The 25,071-nt window shown below is 47.2% G+C and overlaps 9 protein-coding genes across 9 annotated transcripts; 4 read left to right on the forward strand and 5 right to left on the reverse strand.

Annotated features, from left to right (window-relative positions):
- Positions 1-368: 368 nt before the first annotated feature.
- N7478_007487 (putative RNA binding protein (Arp)) lies at positions 369-2,580 on the reverse strand (the record flags this gene model as incomplete). The annotated part of the gene is made up of 4 exons (XM_056923701.1): positions 369-1,307; positions 1,376-2,082; positions 2,191-2,248; positions 2,425-2,580. The coding sequence occupies 4 exons, from the start codon at positions 2,578-2,580 to the stop codon at positions 369-371; spliced, it is 1,860 nt and encodes a 619-aa protein (XP_056776427.1).
- Positions 2,581-3,995: 1,415 nt separating this feature from the next.
- Positions 3,996-4,931, forward strand: N7478_007488 (phosphoglycerate dehydrogenase; the record flags this gene model as incomplete). The annotated part of the gene is made up of 1 exon (XM_056923702.1): positions 3,996-4,931. One exon carries the CDS (start codon positions 3,996-3,998, stop codon positions 4,929-4,931), a length of 936 nt encoding a protein of 311 aa, XP_056776428.1.
- Positions 4,932-11,116: 6,185 nt separating this feature from the next.
- N7478_007489 (uncharacterized protein) lies at positions 11,117-12,020 on the forward strand (the record flags this gene model as incomplete). Its single annotated transcript, XM_056923703.1, has 2 exons — positions 11,117-11,864; positions 11,917-12,020. 2 exons carry the CDS (start codon positions 11,117-11,119, stop codon positions 12,018-12,020), a joined length of 852 nt encoding a protein of 283 aa, XP_056776429.1.
- Positions 12,021-12,866: 846 nt separating this feature from the next.
- On the forward strand, positions 12,867-14,682 carry N7478_007490 (MFS transporter; the record flags this gene model as incomplete). The annotated part of the gene is made up of 6 exons (XM_056923704.1): positions 12,867-13,075; positions 13,141-13,240; positions 13,302-13,658; positions 13,723-14,150; positions 14,220-14,364; positions 14,431-14,682. 6 exons carry the CDS (start codon positions 12,867-12,869, stop codon positions 14,680-14,682), a joined length of 1,491 nt encoding a protein of 496 aa, XP_056776430.1.
- A 104-nt stretch (positions 14,683-14,786) lies between these two features.
- N7478_007491 (Zn(II)2Cys6 transcription factor domain-containing protein) lies at positions 14,787-15,982 on the reverse strand (the record flags this gene model as incomplete). The annotated part of the gene is made up of 2 exons (XM_056923705.1): positions 14,787-15,419; positions 15,494-15,982. The coding sequence occupies 2 exons, from the start codon at positions 15,980-15,982 to the stop codon at positions 14,787-14,789; spliced, it is 1,122 nt and encodes a 373-aa protein (XP_056776431.1).
- A 384-nt stretch (positions 15,983-16,366) lies between these two features.
- Positions 16,367-19,900, reverse strand: N7478_007492 (condensin subunit YCG1; the record flags this gene model as incomplete). Its single annotated transcript, XM_056923706.1, has 1 exon — positions 16,367-19,900. One exon carries the CDS (start codon positions 19,898-19,900, stop codon positions 16,367-16,369), a length of 3,534 nt encoding a protein of 1,177 aa, XP_056776432.1.
- Positions 19,901-20,149: 249 nt separating this feature from the next.
- Positions 20,150-21,332, forward strand: N7478_007493 (cysteine synthase A; the record flags this gene model as incomplete). The annotated part of the gene is made up of 2 exons (XM_056923707.1): positions 20,150-20,273; positions 20,335-21,332. 2 exons carry the CDS (start codon positions 20,150-20,152, stop codon positions 21,330-21,332), a joined length of 1,122 nt encoding a protein of 373 aa, XP_056776433.1.
- A 752-nt stretch (positions 21,333-22,084) lies between these two features.
- On the reverse strand, positions 22,085-22,818 carry N7478_007494 (uncharacterized protein; the record flags this gene model as incomplete). Its single annotated transcript, XM_056923708.1, has 2 exons — positions 22,085-22,438; positions 22,813-22,818. The coding sequence occupies 2 exons, from the start codon at positions 22,816-22,818 to the stop codon at positions 22,085-22,087; spliced, it is 360 nt and encodes a 119-aa protein (XP_056776434.1).
- A 718-nt stretch (positions 22,819-23,536) lies between these two features.
- On the reverse strand, positions 23,537-24,155 carry N7478_007495 (uncharacterized protein; the record flags this gene model as incomplete). The annotated part of the gene is made up of 2 exons (XM_056923709.1): positions 23,537-23,817; positions 23,876-24,155. The coding sequence occupies 2 exons, from the start codon at positions 24,153-24,155 to the stop codon at positions 23,537-23,539; spliced, it is 561 nt and encodes a 186-aa protein (XP_056776435.1).
- Positions 24,156-25,071: the final 916 nt, after the last annotated feature.

The raw sequence follows: 25,071 nt of genomic DNA on the forward strand, positions 1-25,071 counted from the left end.
ATGAGGAGATGAAAAATGAGAAATGACAAAAAAAAAAAGACACAGGAGAAAATGAAAATGGAAATGGACAAAAAAATGGAAAAAAAACAACCAAAATAGAAACAGAAACATCCCACAAATCACAGGACGGCGAGGCGATGAAAAATCCGGAACCACAACGCTTATCCGCCTGCTCCTTTCCAACCCGATGCACCGGAACCGCAGAAATCCCTTATACAAATGCGTATCAACGAATATCAACCAACGCATATACCTGCCACAATGCAGGGATGCAATATGGACAAAGTAAGTGTGATGTTTTCGCCCGGTTCGTCGGGCTTCAAATAAGTACTAAGTACAGCTTTTCTTTCTCTCTCTCTCTCAAACATTTACGCAGGTGACTTGTTGGCACCAGCGCCATTCCGACGAGAGTGAGGATCGTCAGAAACAGTCAATCCTCCCAAACCGCTGGAGAGGAAGGCAAATGGATCACTGGAGCTCTCGGAACCGTAGAAGGCACCGTTGGAAGCGCTAGTAGATGGCACGCCATGATCAGCTCCGCTGAAAGCGGCCTGGGTTGCAGGGTTGGCAAAGGAGGCAGCGGAGTGGGAGGTGTTAGACGAGCCGTAGCCGGAGTTCACCTGACCCATGGGAGGGTAGGCAGCTGGGGCGTTACCAAGACCACCAGTAGGGAGAGCATAGTTGTTTGGAGGCGCACCGAATTGCTGACCGAATCCACCAAAGCCACCAGCGGTAGATGCGAAGGGTCCTGGGGCAGGGGTGCTTGCCATAGAGTTAGGACCCATATTGTTGAATTGTGAAGGAGGATCCATAGGCGAGGGGAATGCGGAGTCGGCCACAACAGCGGCACCTGAACGAGGTGCGCCGCAGCGGAGACAGTTGATGTTCTTCGCGAAGTTGTGGTAACCGCAGCCCTCAGAGCCACACTTCCAATCACCAGCACGGAAGGGAACCACACCACCGTTACCACCCATGCCACGCGAGTGGCCCATGCCGCCGTGACCGTGACCGTGGCCACCCATGTGAGGGGGCATCATGTTAGGGGGTCCGTATCCGTATCCGTAGCCCATTGGGTCTGGTGTAGCAGCCATCGCAGGGAACGAGCAACGGAAGCAAGCAGTGCGACGCTGGAAGTTGGAGAAGCCACATGAAGGGCAAGTCCAGTCACCGGGGCGGGGGCGGTTCTTCGATGGCGGGAATGGAGTCAGGATCTCTGCTGCGCGGTCCAGAACCCGGCTGGAAGATGGGGAAACCTCGATGGCCTTCTCGTTCAGTGCGCGTCCGTTCATACACAAGCTCTCGGCGGCCTAAGTAGAATGTCAGAAAAACAGGAAAGATAAGAAAAAACAACTGCATGGAGCGGGAGGATACGGACCTCTTCGTGAGATGAGAAGACAGCGAATCCGGTACCGGTAGGTTTGTGTTGATCGGGGGTACGCAAGGTCCAGAAAGCGATAGGACGACCACCGAATTGAGTGAACCAGCTCTCCAATTCAGACTGAGTGGTATCGTGAGGGAGACCACTCAAGTGAAGAACCTTGCTACGCTCAGCCAGGAATGCCCGGACATCGGCGTGAGCATCCATAGGACGAGTGAGGATCTCCGGGTGCTCATGAGGGGGCTGTGACTTGCGAATCAAGCCCCGCAGGACACGGGCCAAAGTGATGGATTCCTCCATAGCACGGCGTGGCGAAGCGGGGGCCAGTGCTTGCAAATGGAATGGGAGGTTGTGCTTGATAGGGGCGGAGGATTGCACGGGTTCGACCTCGAGGGCAGCGCAGATGTTGGAGAGAGAACTGGGGCCAAAGGGCAAGGACTCGGGGTGGTGGGTTTGCCAGCGTTGATATTCAGTTCGCAAGTCGAAGGTTCTGGAGTGCTGGAGGTATGCGGGCAGCACGACTGCCTTATCACGGGCCTCGCGGGGCAGCTGAACGCGCAGATCCCACGAGTCCAAGGTCACGAAAGCAAACTCGAGGTGTTTGCTGGTGAGGTGTTCCGTGGCGAAGGCATCGAATCGGGAGATGGCATCCCTAAAAGTACCTGCAGCGCGAACATGCTCCCATGTAAGAGTAGTCAAACTCGCTGAATTTCGAAGTTAGTTTATCGTTGTTCGTGAGTTAACGGTAGGGCCGTTCCATTCGATATTGTTGGTTCGGCTTGATGTGGATCAGGGATAAAAAAAAAGCTTACTGCACAGCGGAGTAATGGGAGTGTTGACGGGCTTAACCAAGACACTTTCACGGTGCAACTAAATGAAAGAAAAAAAATGTACATGTTAGCTGGAATTGATTCCTGTCTGTAATTTGTTGGTTGATCTCTATTTCGGGCTGTGTGATCGGACCACGCGGGCGCAGGGAATTGGTTGGGGCGGGCAAAAGTGTGTTGGCCCAGAGAGAGAGAGAAAGAGGGGGAGAGAGTATGTACCTCCTCGCAGGTCTTGGTGTCTAACAAAATCCAGCCCAATTCAATGACTTCCGCAGAATCCTTAGTGACATATACGCCATGCTCGTCACAGGTTGTTGCAACGTGGATGACGATGTATCGATCCAGCTTAGGAGTGGGTGCTGTCACGGCCGCCATCGCTGACTTGTCGACTGCCAACGGAGCGGCAGGGGGAGAGATCCCGGAGGGTGGAGAAGGAGAAAGGGATTGTCACTGCAAGGAATGCAGGAGACAATTAAAACAACGACCGGGAGAAGGAAGGGGGTGGTTAAGTAGAAGAGAAGAGAAACCCGGGAGAAGAAGAGGAGGAAGAGAAGAAAGGGAAAGGGGGCAGAATAAGTTAAGGTGGGGAGAACACAGAGAGAGTACAGTAACACGCCGGTGGTGGAGTTTTCACACAGCAAAGAAAATAGAAAATAGTTCTCGGATTGGACGGATTTATTTGTTGACTATTACTATACTCAGATACATTTTCTAATTTTTATCAATATCCTCTCTTCCCTTCCCCTGATTAAAAAGACTGCTGCTTTCTCGCGTCTCTCTGTTCGACTACCGTGCAACCCCAAACGCGGGACCCCTGTTCCCCGGATCACACTCCAGCGATACTCGTACAGAGCTCCTTTTTCATTTCTGTCCTTTCTAGGCTGAATTCACCATTCAAGATGCTTAAAGTCCAAGCTCTATGAGATTTGCAGTGTTTCAGATTGTTGCCTTCGGATGGGATCCGGTAAAACGAGCATACCAGGAAGTGGATCCCTGTCAGAATGGGGCCATGCTTTCAACATTTGAAACGTTATTGGAGTCAATTGAGACTGTGGTGTGCTGATTCAAAGACTCGCGGCACTCCCAATGTATATCCAGGCAATATAAATCATCAAATATCCCATCTGTGATCAATGAATGTCTTTAATGCAAAAATCAAAACAAAAATTGTACTTTGTCACGGTCACGTGGTGATTAGTCAGGTCCAGTGATCAGCATGAACCAGTTGACACTATCTCGGAGTACACTGGAGTACACTGGAGTACACTTGGACTTGGATTTCAAACTGGAAGTAATATATTCTAGTCTACTTTTATATGGGCAGTCAACCTACAGCCATAAGAGCGCATCTACTACATACGTAATGTAACTTAAGCTTGCTCACTAATCATCGTGACCTCTCCGCGGGCATGATTATCCTAGCCTCAAACTTGTATATTAATTAGATTAACCATATCAAAATCTCCACTTAATACCCGGAATCTGCTCTCCGTAAGCTAAGAACAATAAAAATACAGAAATAATAAGTTATAAGTAAATGTGTTAAACCCATCACTGTCCGATCTCGTCGCAACTCGCCGAGTGCGGGGGCAGCGGGGTTCAATGACTTCAACCCCCACGCCCATTCCCCGACACTCTCAGATTGGTGTAAAAACACGAGAATCAGTGGGGGCATTGTAATCAGTCATCCAATTTATATTGTGCAACTCTCCTCTTCTCCCCCTCTCTTAAACAACTCAATGTCCCACCTCCTTCGCCAATTCAAACCATACACCACATCCACCTCCATAATGAAACTCCTCTACCCCACCTCCGTCAAGCTTGACGTCCAAAGTCTCCAAGGCTTCTCCGTCTCCCTCCACCCCTACGACGTCAAACTCCCAATCCCAGAAGAACACACCGACGCCGACATCCTCATAACCTGGGCCAATGCATCCACCAACCTCCAAGACGCTGCAAAGCGCCTCAAAAACATAAAATGGATCCAGTCCCTCGCCGCAGGCCCCAACGACGTCCTCAGCGCAGGATTCGACAAATCCAAGATCATCGTAACATCCGGTGTTGGCCTCCACGACGGCCCAGTAGCCGAACACGCACTCGGTCTCCTCCTCTCCGGCGCACGCCGCTTCCACGAAATGCGCGACTACCAACTTCAATCTAAATGGCCGGCTCATCTAGGCGGCTCATTTCCTCGAAACGACTTCACTACTGTCCGTAACTCGCGCATCCTAATCTGGGGCTTTGGAAGCATCGCCAAGAAACTTGCTCCCTACCTTACAGCGCTCGGCGCAGAGGTAAAGGGTGTAGCGCGTAGCCATGGAGTCCGGAACGGGGTCGAGGTATTCGGTGAAGATAAGCTTTCCGAGCTTCTACCTGAGACGGATGCATTGGTGATGATTCTGCCTGGATCCGAGGCGACGAATAATGCTTTGAATGCTGAGAGACTGAAGTTACTTCCTAAGCATGCGTGGGTTGTGAATGTTGGTCGTGGTACCTCGATTGACGAGGATGCATTGGCGGATGCGTTGGAGAAAGGGGAACTCTCAGGAGCTGCGCTGGATGTGTTCAAAACTGAACCGCTTCCCGAGTCCAGTCGTCTTTGGAAGACGCCTAATCTTATTGTCTCGCCTCATGCAGCTGGAGGAAGACCTGAGGGATGTACGGAGTTGATTGCTGATAATCTGCGCCGCTACCTGGCTTCTCAGCCATTGAAGAATGTTATCTGACTAGTGCGAGACTCCAAATTGTAAATAGAGATAGATATGGATGAGTATGAATCAAGTTCTGTTACGGTGTTATGTATCTTTTCCATGGATTATTCCCTCGAATCCAGTTGAACTGATCTAGAAACATTCTGACGGCCGTATGCTTCCCTCGCCCCTAGAACCAGATGCCGTCGCCCACGCCTCACGATTCCACGATTCCACAGCACGACACAGCTCTTTACTCTGTGATCTATCACCACTATCATTCATAGAAGTATCCTCGCTACTCGACGTATGAGATTTGATGAAACTCCGACACGAGCGGAAAACAGGTGGTATCCCGGGAAGACAAGCAGCGCCAAGGACGAAATCATTCTCAATGCTACTTCATATACCAATAGTGATACTACCGTCTGTAAAAGGTTAGTCGCGCTTAAACTTCTACTTTAAAGTAAACTCATTACCGAAGAATTTATCCAACCCTTGACTTTTCAGAAGTTTCTTCATCGAAAAGGCAAACGACCTATAAACCTATCAGTAACTTAAATTGCTTAAGGAAGATAGGCAATAGTAATCAAAGTCGTAAACTCACAAAATTCCAACCCCCACCAAAGCCATAATATTAACCTTCTTACGCCGTGACATATTCAAATTCCAAATAACAAAGCCCGGATAAGCAGCAAAAGCAATATCAAGGAACGCAGGGAAGCCTATTCAAACAGAAACAATGATTAACCAACGAACTTGATTTCACCCTGACAAATGCAATGAGAATATTAATATTAATAGGTAGATAAGATATACTACTTACAGGAATATTACTACTCTTCTACTTTATTTTTTTGTCCCTCTGCTACTCCTCTATATATAGTGCTTCCCGGATTCTATCAGGAATATCTTAGTAGGTCTCTAGGATACTACTTTTCTCTATATAAGAGACCAAACGTCTTAATATTTGTGTACAAAGTCGATAATACTTTTTTCTATTAGATTAAGCTAATAGTGGGGACCTAAGTAGTATATAGCTAAATTATATTTCATCAAATTATATATATAGCGCTAGATTAATTTCTGACCACTTACATTTTCTTTAATATCCAGCTGTGTATCTCGATCGTTAAGAATTCTCTTTGTTATATATAGAAGACCTATCTCTCTTCTCCCCCTTCCATCTAGTATATAGAGAAATATAGTTCTTAATATAGTTAAAATATATCCTTAACGTAAGTCTCTTTCCTCGACTGAAGTAACTAGACCACATCTGAAGCTATTTCTCGATAGTAATTGAAATAATGTCGATCTTATTAAATCGCTTATTTAGGTTACACTAGGACCGATCGTTGACTAAAACAACAATCGCTGTATTATTAGGCCTGATCCTTTTGTTGCCTAAGACTTTCTCTCAAAGGACTTTTTACAATTTGTTTTCTAAGAATAATTACCAATAGGCGCCTGGAGCCAGTACGGGGTCTTTCTCTATATTCTTCACCACAGCCTTATTGTTTAGGGTGACTCGCCATTCTATAAAGTAATAGATATAGCTTAGCGAATCCTTGTCGTAGACTTTATCTTTCTCCTACTCAGAAAGTTAGAGTAGTAGTATTATATTTCACCTGAGCCGGCTTGTGTAGTCGGGCTCATTGTGGAGCATAGATGGGGAAGGACTGTAGTTAGATTATATGGCACAAGGGCTACGGAAGTATCCTAGGGTTGGGGTATATTGGGAATTTTATTCCTATAGCTTGAGCTCTTGAGGCTAAGTGGTGCTATAACGTAATACAGGCTATCGCTTATATTTAACACAGGTTTAAGCTCTAAAGATCTTCGTCAGCTTACGGCGGGACCAGCTATGGGGAGACCCCAAGTGCTAATAAGAGCGACAGAAGAGAGTTGTACATAGCCATGGCAGACACAATAGAGAAAAATCTTAGCCTTCTAGGGTTAGTCCACTACAGCAGTAGTATAGCCTTTGTTATAGAAGAGGTATATGGAGACAAAAGGCTATGGAGGAAAGGGAAGACATAGGCACGGATCAAGCCAGATCGCTAGATCTCCCAGAACCTGCCCAGAACATTCCGTAGAGCTTTACAGTATTTCACAATGACTCATTGAGCATTGAAATCCAACACGGTTCTAGACGCGATATAGCTTAGCAGGGTTTATATATAGATTAACCTAACATGGACTAGTGTGGTTTCGGGTACGGGCAGAGAAACACCTCGTGAGTGTCCTTAGGGGAATCTGTTTTCGAATTCAACTGTATCATGCTGTTCATCCACCAGGGGGTGCCCGTTCATCATGTTGAGTCAATTCTGTGGTGTACTTCGCGCCACTCATTAGTATTGGGCCGTTACTCCTCAAACGAACTTGAAGGGACATCCATGAATATATCCGTTCGGCGTCAATCATGGAGCTGGTCGAAGTGATTGCATTGTCCCGGTAATAAAACCGTGATATTTTGATCGTTGATTGAGAAAGGACAGTCAAGTCCTGCGGAGATCATGCGATCCAATAGATAGCAACTCCAGAAAGCCCATCTCCGTTGCTCCAGCTCTTCAAATGACACAGAACAAGTGGGCTGTTCCTGGTGATATCCTAGAGAAATGCACTTATTCATAGCAAATCCAACAAGATGCCAAGACGATCCAGCAGCAGAACTGTGTAACGAGAAAATAACTAGGAGATGTAAACATTGTATAATATCCACACCATCTTCCTGATTGAAAACATGATCTAGCATTTGAATGCATTTCGCCATAATGTGTATAGAGACGAAAGATCCATGGGCAGTGGAGTGATTCGCGGAGACAAGCGATACAATCGCAATCACTATACATGCCATAAAGATATAAGCTGGGTTTCTCTTCAGCATAGCCTCGTATTTGCTATCCTCTGGATCGGTAATGGCCGTGATGCCTTGTTGGACCTTTTCTATTGATAAACGAGGAAGCGGAAGTCAACTGTTTCCATATATGCTTCGAGGTACCCTGATGCCTCGACGTGTGAGATATGAAGAAGACCACGCTGTCCACTAGGGTGTCTGATATATTTAGCAATCTCATCCCGTAATATATATATATATCATACGTGGCACGGATAGCTCCTTGAGAAATTCCGCAGATCGATCTCGTGGCTCGGCCATCGCTTGCAGCGACAATAGGCCCATATTCACGTTCGTATCGCCGAGCTGTGATCGTGCGAGGATTTCCTGTAGAGGCCCGTCATCATTCCTTGGTGTCGGAGTGAGAACTGCAGGAATCTTCTCACTTCTGGTCGCATTATGGGTGTCTTGTCTTCGATTGGCCAGGTGCGACTCCAGAAAGGTAATTATGTCTTCTATTGTGGTAATGTAGCCCTTCCGCGCAATTTCATTGTCGCTCAAGTAGACCACAGTGTCTTCCTTTTTTGAGCGACGGCAGTCGGAGTCTGCACTCTTGCATTGCGAACAAACAGGGATTACCCTGCGCACTTCTGTTTCCGTCGAGAGCACCTTTGATAGGCAAATGCGCGTAATGACAGAGAACTACGGATATCACCATAAGTAGCGCTGAAACTTTTCATGTTTCTTCCAGCATGCGCTACATTTTGACAGAAAGGATTTCTGTACAAATTATAGGAACCCGTTGACTTGGACTTCAGAGTCGAGGCCGAGCGGCTCCGGCTCCGATAAGTTAACGGAATTTGCCTCAGGCTTCACATTTAGATCCCCATCGGAAGTTTAAATCACAATCTAGATTTTGTTGCTTTCGTTGCGTTGATATATTTCATACTATTCGGGCTCCTCCGACCCCTCCAAAGAAGTCCAACAACTAGGATTGCGCTTCGACCCTAGGAAAGGATTTGATCATCGTAGACAAATTTGCATCTATGACTTCGATACGTCCACGTCTTATTACTCAAAATACTATCAAGCTTCTTCAAGTGCTGATCGTGATCCTGCAACTTGTTGTGTATAATTTCAGGACTGCCCCAAAGAATCCCCAAAGGCGTAAAATCGGTCGCGTGATATATTATAACATGTAGTCGATAAGGCAAAATGCGATACCAAAAGATCGAGGAAAAGACCATTGGATCCGCAATTGCGAGAGTAAGCCAGAAAGTCCCATTGGCCCATCCGTTTCGTATTATGGACGAAAGCCTTTCAGGAGTCCGCGATTTGAATAAGGGCCGAACGAAGTGTGATCAATCTCATCAGTGTATTGTCCTCCTAGCCAGTAGGGTGGCTGCTGGAATTCGAGAGGTCACGAACAGGCGAACTCGAGGTCAATAATGCGCACGATGTTCCAATCATCGTCGGCGATGATATTACTTCTGTGAAGATCTGTCAGAGTGCAGACGAAGGGGCCGGAACGGAGGTCTCTCTGTAACATCTGCGGAAAGATGGCTCGTGCTGCGGCAAGACCTGCCATTTCGAACCGTCCGTCGATATCGTTTGTCACAGTATTGGGCTGGTGCAGTAGCCGGTTGCTAAAAGCGTCTAGTTTTGCAAGAGCGAACTACACGGGCGTAGGTCGCGTGACGTGGGGCGTTCAGGGGAAGGTCTTCGTTCTCTTGCATAATGACTTCGGTGCTGAGTAGGCGATTGTCAAGGTGGATATGGCCGGCATCATCAAGTCGGAACGCACCAATGCGGGGAAGAGGAACGCCTGCGAGCGAGAGTAATATTTGCGCGAGGCCTCGCTGGAGATTGCTATGCAAGCGTTCATTCCCGCGCTTCTCATCCCAGGAAATTCGAAAGTATTCTTCCTTCGGTATCAGCGATAGTCTCAATCACCAAGTAGCCCAATCCGAGCGAAGCCGGGGCGCTTGAGTTATGCAGGATGTAGTGGGTCAGACACGGCCAGCCAAGCAAGATCCAAAAGTGTCGCTGAAGTCCATGGAGCCAGCGTGACGACCACAGTAGGTGGCTTACGTGGGTCAACTGCAGAGGGACGCAAGGATTAGCGAGCTCTGAAGTTTTAACTACTATGCCACTAGTCGTACCTGCTGGCCCGTGGATAGTCCTACGCCGTATAAATGTGGTATAGGGACCAAATGACAGTGTTCCTGAAGCTACGCATAGGTAGCGGCTTCACATCTAAGCTTCTCGTCTGCGTTTCCAGATTGCGTTGCCTTTCCGACACGGTAAGGTAGTGGAAATCGGATCATGACGAACCTGGGCTGCTCCGGGTCGGGGGCGTCGACGCCAGCCGGCACGCAGACATTAAAAGATCCATGGCGCCAGTATTCTGGAGGCGAGACATTGCAATTCGCCGGGTCATCGCAACAAGGGAGCGAATAAGGTGACTTTGGCTTTCAAGGCGCTGAAAGAAAGCTTGTTGGAGCTGCGGGTATTCAAGCTCGTGGATTACGTTGAACCCCTCCTCTTATGCTTCGGAGAGGGTGATAGGCCCAGAAAACAACTTGCGGGTCGCCATATGGGATAGAAGGTGGAGACAGGAGCAGGGGAAAAGATGGTTAGAGCAATCGATTTAAGCACGTGACGCTGCATCCTAGTAAGTAGAGTACAGTGGTTCTATTCAAGCACAACTTTTCATTTGACATTTACTAATCGCCCGTACAATTCCCATAGTCTCGGTATCACCACGACCATACAGTTGGAGACCCATATGTTCTGCTCCCGTTCCGCCTCTCGCAACCCTCTGGACACATTAAGCGATCGGTTGATATTACATAGTAATTTCAGAGACCTCTCATTGGCTGTCACATTCATAGAGTATACCAGAGTAAAAAAAACAATTAGCTGAATGTTAGGCATCTTCCACTCTGATACTTTTATCAGTATGTGCATGACTTGAAGATAAATGGAAGTTAGTGTGATGGGTAGGAGGAGTGACGATCTTGTAACTTAGGAAGAGGTCTTACTAGACTGCTGGGAATACTACTACACGGAGAGATAAATAAGACATGCACATGCCAAGGATCTGGCACTCACCATCATAAAGTATAGGGCCAGGGCGCAAGCGCCGCATCGCACGGGCGATCTCCTATAGGAGACCTTCTGATAGGTCGATCATGGTTCGGGGACCTATGGTGCGGCCCGGCCCCCGGGGCCGTTTTGAGCCCCGTCGGGACTTCCCCACCCTACTACGCTACATCTAAAAACAAGATTCCAAGATTACGCTCAAAAACAACATGTTTTGCAATTCTGTGGTGAATTCAACCTTGAATCTCAAGACTTGCAGCTCGCAGAAACGGCCGTGGTCATGCTTGAATATCAACCTCAAGACGCATCATCGCCATCCACCAAAATTCCCCTCCTCCCGCTCGACCTGAGCCAACACAAGCTGCCCATCACCCTGTACTGGGCGCCCATAGTTCTGACATCATGTCTCTTACCGATAGTCGGATACTTCGCCCTGCACTACGCTACTTCACTGTCGTTGACGATAATTCTGAGCATTTTCCTATCCATCATGGGCGGCGTATCGCTTCTGGCTTTTTTAATCCGGGCTTGGGCGCTGTGGCGCACTAATTCGGACTGTCGTCCGCTAGGATCAAACAATCGATGGGCCTTCGACTATTTTTTCTGGAATTTTGTCTTTATGTTCTGCGTGCTTACCGCGTTAATCACAAGCGGTATCACGACCGAGAACCTCCAAATTGTATCGTTACCGCTGTCGATTTTGATTCTTTGGGTCTCAGCGCAGATGACTATTGCAGAAATACTACTAGCTCTGCAAATCAAAGTCCCCTTTAGGATGTCCTCTCTCCAGAAGAGCGATACGTTACGACCGGGCGTGTACGTTATCGTGGAAGATGTGGTGGCTGTTGACGGGAAGCAAGGGAGGGCGTGGAGACAAGCGTGGAATGATCGCTATATTTCTAGTCCTATATTCAAACAATTCTTATCCCAGATTGAACGTATATGGGCTGTCACTGGTCTCTCGGTTGTCGCCATTATCTGGGGTGTAGTCTTCGGCCTGGAAAATCATGAAATTGGTTATGCTTTAGGTGAGTACTTACTCTATATCTGTATCTTGTGGCTTGTACCAACACTATAAAGGATGGGCTCTTCCTTTTGCCTGGGGAGCAGGCATGGCGCTCATCACCACAGTATTAGCAAAGAGAATGCTCAGACAGGAGAAGATCGTCGAGCTTGATCAATAACCGACAACGACCCCGAGATCATCCCGGATATAACATCGTTTTATTTAGAGGTCTCAAAAAATTGTCGATTTCTAGTCGGCATTCTCCATGAATCCATGTTCATCCAGACAAATACTCATCGACTCACGCTGCATACATGGCGCCGCCCTTACAATCAATTCCTCAATTCATAGCCGACCTCATACAATTATACAATGTATTAAACCTACACATCTCCCAGTACTATTAACACACCAGACGCACATCGCTTGCCCAGGTTACATGATGACAAGTGATTCATCTCGGTCTTCTGTCAGTTTCGCATCCTCCAAGAAAGAGCATGACTTGGAAGTATGATCTGACGTAAAACCAGGTTTAATACTATATTTTAAAGAATCAAATTATTTTTTGAGCTTTCCTCACTTCTTATTAGATTGAGGACTTTAACATGCAATTCCTTGTCAGTTTAGTTGTAATTTAAAATCGAATTCCACCTTATCTCTGAAGTTTTCCTCAGTAAAACGGCCGGTATGCTGGTCTTTTTCATTTTGAGCGGTATTCCGCACGATGATGACAATGACACGTTCAAGCGTAATTCTCTCGACAACAGATTTCTTTGATCCACTTTATGAATTCGACCCTTAGCATACATGAATCAGGGATTGGTTGTTGGCATGCGGAGCAACAACTTCCACATTGAGACGCCGGGAAATCCATTACCTAAAAGGGAAGTGAGTTTCCCGGTTTCTTTAACGTCTAAATCACCTCACTTCTACCGACAACGAGACAAAATATTCTTCCCTTTCTCTGAATAAAAACAAAGCCCGATTGCTACCTTTATCCCCGGTCCCCATGTCAATACACAAAATGGAAAATAGTGGAAGCGAAAGGGAAATAATGCAGCAGGACACAGAAAAGGTCCCCTCACACCAAACCGCCAGCACTAATACTGGAGAAGCTCCAAATTCAGTTGCGGTGGATTGGGATGGTCCAGATGATTCTCGAAATCCGCTCAATTGGCCGGTCTGGAAACGAGTTCTACTCGTCGGGACGATCACATGCGTCGTTTTCTCAACGTAAGTTATTGATCCAAGATCACATTGTACATACCTTGATCGGCTCCATATTAATAAAATACCAGATCAATAGCATCATCTGCGATCGCACCCGCAGTACCCCAGATACTGAAGCATTTTAATTCGAGTAACGAAGAGCTTGGAACATTGATCGTCACAATCGAGGTATTCAGTCTACAATGCACAAAGAGCCAAGCTGTATCAAACATCCTAACAATATGAATAGCTCCTAGGTACGGGCGTTGGTCCAATGTTGATGGGCCCATTATCTGAAATATTCGGGCGTCGCATCATCTACAACTGCGCAAATATCGGATTCAGCGCTTTCTCGCTCGGGTGTGCCTTAACGCCGTCCCTAGCTGGTCTGGTAATCATGCGCTTTCTACAAGGCTGCTTTGCATCATGCTCACTCAACAATGCACCAGGGACGATATCAGATCTTGTCCCAGTACATCGAAGAGGCTTCGCGATGTCCATATACTCGATGGGATTTCTGCTTGGCCCAGCAGTTGGACCTATTGCTGGCAGTTATTTAGCTGCTGCTGCTGGATGGAGATGGGTATTTTGGCTACTACTTATCTTTGTAAGTGGGCTCTCCAGAAATGATGCAGAATATTTCGAGATTCACTAACTGGAACATCTTGCAGAATGGTACCATGGGTATTATCTGTGGTATTGTTTATAGGGAAACATACGCGCCTGTTCTCTTAGAACGACAAGCCGCAAAACTTCGGAAAGCTACCGGAAATCCAAATATCTTTCCTAAGGGACAATCTAAAGTACCTCCAACGACCCTTTTGAAACGAGCAGTCAGTCGACCTGTCAAGATGTTTCTTTTCTGTCCCGTTGTCACTGGCCTGGCAATATACAACGCAATTGTCTATGGGTTCACTTACCTTCTATTCTCTACATTTTCCGTTGTCTTTCAAGGACAATACAATTTTGCCGAAGGAAGATTGGGTCTCGTTTATCTTGGTCTTGCAATTGGCTTTTTGGTCTCTATCAGTATTGCGAGCTATACCAACGATAAAACTTATCAACATCTTACAGCAAAGCACGGCATTGCAAAACCAGAGTAAGTCTACTTAGCGGATAGATCTCAATTTTGTTCCTAATCATTTACTAATCATTGTGTAATACTCAGATATCGTTTAGACTCATTGGTCTACGGAGCAATTGCCATTCCTGTCGGGTTCTTCATCTATGGCTGGACCGCAGAAAAGCACATTGACAGTGCTGTTCCCATAGTAGCGACTGGTCTGGTGGGATTCGGTGTCATGTTCACATTTGTAGGTTTCGTCAAATTACTTATATACATGCTGGACTGCTTGACTAATCCTTGTTTCCAATTCTAGATACCCTTCAATGTGTACATGATTGATGCATACACAAAGTATGCTGCCAGTGCCATTGCCGCAGGAAATGTACTGAGAAGTCTCTCTGCTGCTCTTTTGCCTCTTTTCGGTATCCCACTTTACAATAAGCTAGGATATGGTTGGGGGAACTCTCTTTTGGCATTCATCTCCTTGGGGCTGGGTGCAATGTGTTTGGTGTTCCGCAGAAACGGTGAACGGTGGAGAGAGAAGTTTTCCATTCAACTCGACTGAAGCAGCGAACTCTATGTAAGCGAACTCAGTTTGACAAACTACTTAGATAGCTTTCCATGAATTTTCAGACTAGATAGATATCAAAAGCCTATCGCCTGATTGTTTTATTTATTTCCGTCGAAAAACCCATGAATTATCTCAAATAATTTCTTAAAGCTCGCAACCGCCTCATGCAAGTAATTCATATTAAGCTTATTCAAGCAATTCGGCGACCGCCCCATAGCCTTAGCTCCTGGCTGATGTTTTGACTCCATATCAAACGCAAGAGAAGTCAAAGAATCTAACAAATGATCAGCCTGACCAACAAGATCCAGAACCAATATCCGTTTGAAAGAAGCATCGTCAGTTTTCGAGATACAGTAATTGCCAATACCGACTTTCACGGTACCATCGAAGCCCGATTTAGCGATATAATCAAAGCAAACAGCCGTCTGTTCGAAAGTGGTCATGATGCAGACTAGATCAACTGGGCCTTTGAAACAATCACAATCTGTTGACTTCTGGCAGCTTTGGATGATTTCGCCCGTGAGTTTGAACATGGTGTCTAGTTGTGGTTTTGGTTGTTGACGAATTGCGCTTTCAAGTTTTGGGACGTGGATCATCATATTTGCTCGGCATTCGCAGCTTATTGATGGTAGCTGGATTTCTTGAGACAAATCCGGGAGAGCAGGTATTGATGGGGGTGTTTTGTCATTGTTTATGTCGTTATTTACAGGGTCAAAGTGACCAAGATCATTCTGGTTCGGTTAACACAGAGACTTTCAAGATTAATTACTGTAATAACATGTTGTGGCGATGAAGATATACTCACGTCTAGAGTAATTTGAGGCTCTGGGAAAATCCAGTCGAATTGTTCGAGAGCATCATTTAGTGCCCTCTCGTTCCAATTTTCTACCCCATTGAAGGTAGAATCATATTGGGGGCTTTGTTGATTTGTAATTGTATCATGGCGAGGAATGCATCTGCTCTCGGGGATTTGGCCAGCAGGAACATCGTCTGTGAGGAGAGAGGGCGTGACAGAATTCCTTCTTCGATCATAATGATCTCCATTTATCGACCCATTCCCCTCGTTCGATATCGGATTAAATTCGCATGATATACCACGCTTCTTGCATCTCTGGCATTTCGATTGACCATTACACTTTGCTTTGGCTGAGCGACATGCTTGACATGCAGTCATGGGGCGGCGTAGGCGGGGTCGCGGTGTCCGGGCTCGCCAGTCGAGCACCTGAGTACCAGGGATGGATTTATCCTGAGCTTCATGTTCAAGAGAATTGCTTTTCATAGAAGTTGACGACATTATTGTCTATTTTGGTATTTGAGGATTCTGATGCAAGACTCGAAACTAGACAAAGGAACACTTGAGCGGGTGAACCGTCTGACTAATTCATCCATCACGTCTTCAAACGTTCACATGTGCTTGAATGTTCAACCCTGAAAGATGTACGCAATTACCGCCCACTATTTCCTATCTTTTAATAATGGCACTCTGCCTTTAAACCACGGACTGGTGAAGGGTTTCAAAGTTCGAGAGTTGAAAAATCATAACATGAAAGGAATATCAGATTATGTACACCCCGAGTCATCTAATCTCCACCTTTAAAGATCATGAATATCACATAAACCTGGGAATCAAAACACAAGTAACGCCAAACCCCCCAACACATGAATTTAAAGGTCTTCATCATTCATCACCTTCATCCTTGATCACGGTGCCTCGACTCGTGTCATGGTCATCTTCTTCGTCCTGCTCCATGATGCTAGGCTCTACAGAGACCATGCCACGGTTGACAGCACCACCTTCAACGGATTGTCGAACGCTACGAGATCGAACCTGGGTATTGTCGTGTTCGTCTTCATCCTCCTCTATAATGCTGGGTTCAACTGAGAATCCGCGACGGCTAGAGGGCTCAACGGAGCGTCGGACGCTGGCCGAACGAACACTGCCAGCATCACTTTCCAGATCTTCCGTGCCGGCACGGGGACGTACGCTGGCAGCACGAGCATCCTGGGCAACAGCGAGAATCTTCAAAATTGCGTTCTTGGTCTTGACGAGCGCGTTCCGGCTTGAGGCATCTGCAGCGAGACCTTCTTCCATAGTTTGATCAAGTAATTCTTTAACCTCCTGTGCCAATTTGATATTATCAGGTTCGATCTCAATAGCTGTCGCGCTGTTGATACTGGTGCGGAATTGATCCTCGCCCTCTGGGGCACGCGAAGGGGCACGTGAACCAGCACGAGAAGGCACAGTGGGAGCAGCAACGTAAAGTTTGCTTAAGAGGGTGAAGATCAATTTTCGCTCTTCCTTTGAGCAACGATTGGGGCCAGCGCTGACACCAAGTACACGTTCCAAGATGTCCTTGACCAACGCAAGATGTACCCAGCCGCAGGCAGTCGAACTAGCACTTCCACCCATCATAACGCGTTCACCTCCAAGACCAACCACGCGGCGTTCGTCAGTCCACTCAGCAAGCATTCCAATAACGCCAGTCATGAGCGCCTTGATCTCACGTTCCCCGATACTTTCATCAATTTCACCATCACTGTCCTCTTCGGCCTCGAGAGAATAGTGCTCCTCGGCAGCATTGATCACTGAACGAACCAAAGGCACGGCAATGCGTCGCATATGTTCTGTATTCTCCAAGCGGGAATGACAGTATACAGGGAAGAAGTAAGCGAGCGATTGCCGAAGGGCAGGGTTTTCCTTTGTGCGAGGATGGAAGAAAGCCACCACAAGAGACTGCAACAAGGTCTCTACTGCATTTTGGTTATATTCTTGAATAGCGATTGGGATATGAGCACCTTGGGGTGTGAAAGTGTTCGTAAGTAGAAGCTTGGAAAGGGCTGTGGCTGCTGAAGACTGTACACTAGCCGGCGAGTTGGCTTTCAGAGCACGAGAAAAGACCTTGAGCAAAGGCTTCTGGATAGGGGGAGTTGACACAGTCTCGCCATCGGATTGAGTGACTGGGGCAAGGAGAGAAGGATGGGTCGTAACCATGTCACAAATAATTTGCAACGCGGTCACTTGCAAACCTTCATGGCCCTTGCTGTAGCAATGAATGAAAAGAGTCATGTTCTCTTCCGCCAAATTCTGTGATGTGTTAGCATAAACAATTTCCATGGTGAACTGAAATTGGTGACTGACCTTATCGAGCAAACAACAAAGCCCCAAGCATAGCAGGCCGCGCTCCCGGATAGGAGCTTCATGGCTGCGAACAGCGGGGACAACCAGGTTATTTAACATCGTAACAAGGTTCATGTTCTGCTGCAAGTCTCCCTCGACGTTTTGGAGCATACATTGGGCGATGTGTAGACATTTCATGTTGACCACAATCTCTCGCACGATTTTAGCCTTGGCTTCTTCTTTATTGAATGGAGTATCATCGTCTCCCGGAGTTTCGGAACGATGCCGACTGCTAGCATCATCGCTCATCTCAGATTTCGCAGAAACAAAACTGTCCTCTGTCATAATGGTGTCGTGAACTTCAGCGATGGCTTCAAGCACCACACTACAGAATTCAGCCTCACCAGCACGGTCGGGGCCACACACACATCGAAGGGTCTCAACAGCAAGTTTGGTGCTGTCCTCTGGAAGTTCAGGTACAGCCAAAGACTCCCGCAAGAGTGCAAACATCTTCCGGCGACCAACCTCGTCGCTGTAATCCAATGTAATAGCGATATGAAGGAGCTGCTCGACAATAAACTCTTGTTCAACAGCATCTTCATCATTCGCATCACCGGACTCCTTAGCAAGTTTCTTGCGCTGCAAAAGCTCGTTCATATATTTGGCGAGATAATACCCGAGTGCGGTGACTTCCGGCATCTTCTCATCCGCAAGATTCTCGTACTTTCCTTCATTCTCAACACGGCAGAAGTCATTGAAAGATCGCAGCAAAAATGCGGACTCTCCTGTGAGAGAATCCCAGAAAGAGTCGTCGAAAGTGATTGCCTCTCGGTAATCAGATCGACCCTCCCAGAAGCTTTTCATCGCCTCGTGGGCAATTCCGCTCTCAATTCCAGAGTTGACAACATCGATTCTTTCCAGAAGTTCGAGTAAGGCGTTAATATTGGGCGGCGACTTTTGACCAGTTGCGCCGTCACCTGCTTCATTATTGGTGCCAGCGCAGTCCTCTACCCAGCGGTCGTAGAATAGTTTCCCGGTAGCTTTTCGAACACTCTCATCACGATCCCGCAGACCCCAACGAAGCAGCTTCTCTCTCATAGATAGGGACAGGTGGCGGAAGTCGCCCAGTGTAGGCAAAAGGCGAGAATACAAGGTACGTCTTGTAGGTGCGTCGAGATCGCGGGCTCGTTCGAGTAGGAAGGGTAGGGTGGTCTGAGAGAGTGGAAGGTTGGCGAGAAGACTCTTACGGACATCAGCGCTTGTATCGTTCTGCATAATTTCGAGCAACTTTTCCAAAAGTGCGGTGGAGCTTTCATCGTTGCTGTTACCATCTCCATCATCGTCATTACCGGCCAATCGTGCAAGACCTAGCACAGCCTGTACACGAACGGAGGATTCCTTATCGCGGATTCGCTTCAAAAGGCCTTGTCGGATGGTGTGATACAGCTCATCGTCAATTGATTCCAGTGTATTGACAACGTGAGCAACGATTTGAGTGGCGCGAAATCGCACCATTTTATCCTTTGTGCCCAAGATAGGTACCATCAACGAGACGAGACCCGAGGTCAAACGGGAAGTGGGAGTTTCTGGCGACATTCCCATCTCATCCTCATCCTCTCCCGGTCCAAGCAACTCATTGTCCTTCTCTGAAGAATGAGCGAGGAAGGCGTCCATGAAGCGTACAACTCGGTCGCCAGCTGGCTCTGATTTCTTAACAGTAAGAATCCGCAGCATGCAACGACCAAATTCAACATTGAATTCCTTCTCTGGGATTGTCTCTTCCTCCGAAATCACAACTTTCTCTGGCTCTTCCGTCTGGTCTTTTCCCTTCTTATTCTTCTGGGAGATGCCAGCGCATAGTTCTTGGAGTTTTCGCAATCGCACCACAAGCTTGCGGTGTCCGGTAGTTGATCGTTGGGCATCCCCAAATATGGCGCATACATCTCGGCGGAGATTTGGCGATGCTTCAGGCAAAGCGGGTTCATCGGGAATCGCGAATGACGGGGTCACTGAGGGAGCACGCCCCGCGGAGGGTTGTTGTGAGGATCTGCGTGTGGCCGCAGAGGTCGAGCGGGCGGCGACTCGGCCGGGCATGTTGGATGTGTATTATCGGGGGCGCGATTAACAAGAGACGAAACGCATTGCAGGTCGCGAATCCACAGATAAAGCAAGGAAGAACCGAGCAAATGCGGGCGGTAAACAAACAGCCCAAACGGGGAAGGAGCGATAAGCGGTCACATGATATTCAGATAACTGACTAATCATAGTATCGGGGATCCGCTATGGCGTGCTACTCGTTCATTGATACTCGCTTTACTTCACATTGCACTTGTGTGAGCAGACATGTTTCGTCAGAGTGTTAGGCGCTTTGGTACCACGGCCATTCGTGCCGCTGCTAATGAGGGTCGCGCCGCATACACCTCTCGGGTGTCCACTGCACAGGGCGTTACCAATGGCTTAACGGAAGGTATGTCATAGCTCCGAGCTAGGTCCGCGAATATGAGCTAAGCAGAAATGTGTCTTTGCAGCAATTGGAAACACTCCTTTGATTCGGTTAAAGCGCCTTTCCGAAGAAACCGGTTGCAATGTGCTGGGCAAGGCAGAATTCCAAAACCCTGGCGGTAGTGTGAAGGATCGGGCTGCCCTGTTTGTCGTCGAGGACGCCGAGAAGAAGGGACTACTCCAGCCCGGCGGTACCGTTGTCGAGGGTACTGCAGGAAACACCGGTATTGGTCTGGCACATGTGTGTCGGTCCAAGGGCTATAAGCTCGTGATTTACATGCCCAACACACAGTCCCAGGGCAAGATTGACCTGCTCCGTCTTTTGGGTGCCGAGGTGTACCCGGTCCCTGTCGCGCCATTCGACAACCCCGCAAATTTCAACCACCAAGCACGCAGACATGCAGAGTCTCTAGATAACGCAGTCTGGACCAACCAGTTCGACAACGTCGCCAATCGCCAATCACACATCGAGACCACTGGTCCTGAAATCTGGGCGCAAACTGGCGGTAAGCTTGACGCTTTCACTTGCTCTACCGGCACTGGTGGTACTTTGGCCGGTATCACTCGCTATTTGAAGGACGCCAGTAACGGCCGTGTTAAAAGTTTCCTCGCCGATCCACCTGGCAGTGTTTTACACAGCTACATCCAGAGCGGTGGTACATTGATCGACCGCTCTGGTGGCAGCATCACTGAGGGTATTGGGCAGGGTCGTGTGACGGACAACCTTAAGCCTGATCTTGACCTTATTGACGACTCTCTGCACATAAGTGACGAAAAGACTATTGAGATGGTCTATCGCTGTCTGGACGAAGAAGGTCTCTACTTGGGTGCCAGCTCTGCTCTCAATGTTGTCGCCGCCAAGGAAGTTGCGGAGAAGATGGGCAAGGGCAACACTGTTGTGACCGTTTTGTGCGATGGTGCATACCGATACGCCGACCGATTGTTCTCTAGCACATGGCTGGAAAGTAAGAACCTTCGTGGTTCCATCCCCAAACATCTGGAGAAGTATATTGTGTTGCCTTAAATTGGTTCGTCAGATAGTGTATATAAACAACTGTATTTCTGTATAGTGCTACCGGTCCTCGGTATTTATAAAAAGTCCTCTGGGGCTAAAATACCGGCGAAGAATTTATCCCATTTCAAAGTCCTGAGGAGACAGCAATACGAGTGTTCAATGTCCCAAGATACGACACGTATACTAGCTAATTGGCCTCGGTAGTACGGTTGGGTTAGTCTCTAATTATACATATAACATAGACCAGGATCACGATAGTCATTGACCAGGTGGATAGTATTTCCAACCTTACTTCCAGGAACTAGTACTAGTAATCTTCAACCTTCAAATTACGATTGACTCATCAATTCAAGTTGTATTAAAACTCTTTCGTACCAGGCGAAATCACACTGCACTGGCACTGCATAGTACTATGTACTACTACTACTAGTATACATAGTACTAATAGTACCCACCGAGCTAGTTTATACTACGCAGTGATACTATGTAGTAGAGTCGGACATCTGGACCCGCTAAATCTGAATACTCGATAGTATCGAAAATTTCAAGTTGATTGCACTCGACCAGGAAGTGAGGTGGCTGTATCTCGTCCGATATCCCCAGGCCCGTCCATAAATTAAGACTGCTCAAAATAAGGATGATCTGCAGACTCGGATTCTTTAAGGCCCTTTTCGATCACGGAGTATGGGCGTCTCACCTCGGTCACGTAGCGATCGATCGTATATTGACTTCTGAGGCGCAAGTCGGACAAAGTTGTTGACTTAGCCTTGCATGGGTCCAACACCAGCATTCTGAAAGAACAACCAGTTAATCATCTCACAGTGCTCAGCAGAACCGACTAGAAAGCTGATATTGTGGTCCTTGTCGTATTGTTCCGCGAGATAGAGAAGGATGCTGCCAGAATCGAAGATAACCACATCGGTGCTATCTGCAAGGGTATCAGTGACTGCAGGAATGCGGCCTTTAAGATTTATCTCAAGGAACCAAGGTTTCTTTTGTCTGTTGGTGGAGATGTCGAGATGCTCAAACTCGTAAGGGATGCCTAGCTCTTCCAGTGCAATGGACACCTTCACACCACTAAGGGTGGAGCTGGTGTACAGCTCGACATTAGATTCCTAGACGTTAGAGGTTTTTGATATCTTAGACGGTATTCAATGTTCAAAAAAATTTGAAAAATTTGAACATGGCCGATTGGGACATCATTATACTTTTAAATTATTATTAATATAGAACTTGAGTTGATATACACCTGGCAACCTTATATAGATTTAGCTTTTTTTTGCTCCGAATATAGGTATTTGACAGCCTCATTTATACGAGACACCTTAGCTTCAATAGAATCGGCTATAGTTGGAGTAGTACCTTACAGCATTAAAGACGTACAAAGAAAAAATTACATTATAGTAAGAATGACATTACGCTGCAGGACACCAAACATGGACTAGCCGTGTTTGGTGTCCAGACCGTAGGGTAAGGCACGGCTACCTACTTCCATCACCCGAGCACCATCCCTCTTTTCGCGTCGGCCATGGAGAACACAGGTTCATCGCCAATGGCGCCCTCACTCATGGTTTCCTCACCAGGCAAAGTTATTGTCCTTGGTAAACACGCTGCCGTGTATGGCAGGCCAGTCATCGCCGCCGCCATCTCGCTCCGATCCTATCTCAGCGTCAAGACCCTTTCCAAGTCCGAGTGTACTGTCACTCTCAAATTCAGGGACATCAAGATGCATCATACATAGGACATCGCCAGCGCCAGCTTGCCCAGGGAGGTATTCCAGCAGGCGCCCGACAGGAAGCTCTATAACTCAAGCATCGACTCTCTGAACAAGACCCTACTGGGCGCCATTAAGCCGTATGTAGACCTCGTCTCCCCAAATTTTCCCGAAGAGGAGCGCAAGATTCATATAGGTTCTGCTACTGCCTTTCTTTACCTCTTCCTCTCCCTCGGAACATTACACGGTCAGTTAAATTTGCGCCATTGCCACTGAGTATATTGCCGCTCAAGCGTTCCATACTACTCTAGCTTTTTCATAGACTATCGGTTATAACCTATACCTATACTAGTCGAAGATACTGATCGTTCTAGCTAGTAGCCGTGCCTTACTATACGGTCTGGACACCAAACAGGACTAGTCGCATTTAGTATGTAATTTAATTCTTACTATAATGCAATTTTTCGTTCTGTGCGTCTTTAATAATACAAGATACTCATCAAGAAAGGTCAAGAAAAGGGCAATCTTTTGGGTCGGCGTAGAAAATTCCTCCTAGCCCTTCAATCACGATGCAACGCTCCTCCATAGTACGGGCATTATACAGCTTTGCTCCACCTTTCTCACTTGCGCCCTTCTCTGTTGTCTTCCAAACCCACGCCCCACTATCCGGAGTCCAACCGATCCGAACATAATTATTAGACCTTTCATTAGGTATACCGGAGATTTCACTTTTAACCCATGCTAATTCGCTTGGCCACCATGTTGGGTCAAGACGTCGCACTGTCGGGAGTCAGAAATATACAGCGTTTCAATACATAGAAGCATGATTATCACTCACTACGATCGCAATGCGTATTCTCCTTCTTCTGCCATTCGGGGTCGGAATTTGTTGGACGCCGCGTATTATTAAATGGGTCCAATTCCAGAAATTCTATCTCTACTCGGCTAGAGACATCAAGCGTATATATTCCGCCTTGAGAGGGCCAATCTTTGACTATGATGCCAGGCCCAGACGAATAATATACCCAGAACTGCGGCTCTGGTGGAAAACAATGTTGAGGGCTAGTATAGTCACTGCTCACTTCCTGGAGCAGGTCCTGTAGTATATCCCGGGGCATGGTGCGTGGAATTTGAGGGGCGGAACTCTTGAGCTTAGTTTGATAGCCTAGCCAGCCAACTGTAACTGATATAAGCAGTGGGAAAAATGTCCACCAGTTCAGCATTTCCCAGTTTCAGAGACAGATAGGTCATAGAGGGCAATATCGGGGATCCGGAATATAGAGAACCAAGAAGAAGCGTGAAGTTTAGGCAGAGAGAGTTGCAACTTCTAGGTGAGTCACAAGTCAGCAGGGGTCTTGCTATACGCACCGCCAGGCTCCAGTTGTGCGTGTGTAGGATTTAGTGTCCAGTATGTGCAACCTAATTCCACGGACTTGACCCCACTTCGTGAATCCTTAGCAGAAGCACGAGGGAATACCGATCATGATATTGGTAACCTACACCGGAGACACTCGGGAAACTCGATCTACCACCGCTTCGCATCGTATTTCACTTTTGACAGTCTGTAACTCGAAGCTCTGTATGAAATTTACACAGCTGGTTTCCGGGATATCGACGTTGCTAACCATGATGGGATAACTCCATTAATGCGCTGTTCACTAAGTATAGATTCTTTGAAAGTTGCCACTTGGCTTATTTCCAAAGGTGCAAGTCATTCGCGGAAATTGCCACATTCCAGTGCGACCATCGTGCACGCCTGGAGTGCTACTGTTGCCTATCAATTCTGGCATGGCGTAGGAAAATTGACCCCCGAACAGCCACAGCGGTCTCGACTTGAAATGTGGAAAAGGGTTCTTAAGAACATGGCAAATCGATCTTCTTACTGCCTTCCGGGGGAGACGGTTATCTCTGTCCATGCTGTCCTGGAAGGTGTGACACTCTGTCATTTTCCGGCGCATGGAACGATTATTTAACTGGGTTAATTTGAAAATGAAGAGATTCACAGAGATTTTCTCGCCCTGGATCACTAAAGAA

This window comes from Penicillium angulare, assembly GCF_028827245.1.
Source record: "Penicillium angulare strain IBT 27051 chromosome Unknown utg000005l_segment0_segment0, whole genome shotgun sequence".
Classification (NCBI taxonomy): Eukaryota; Fungi; Ascomycota; class Eurotiomycetes; order Eurotiales; family Aspergillaceae; genus Penicillium; species Penicillium angulare.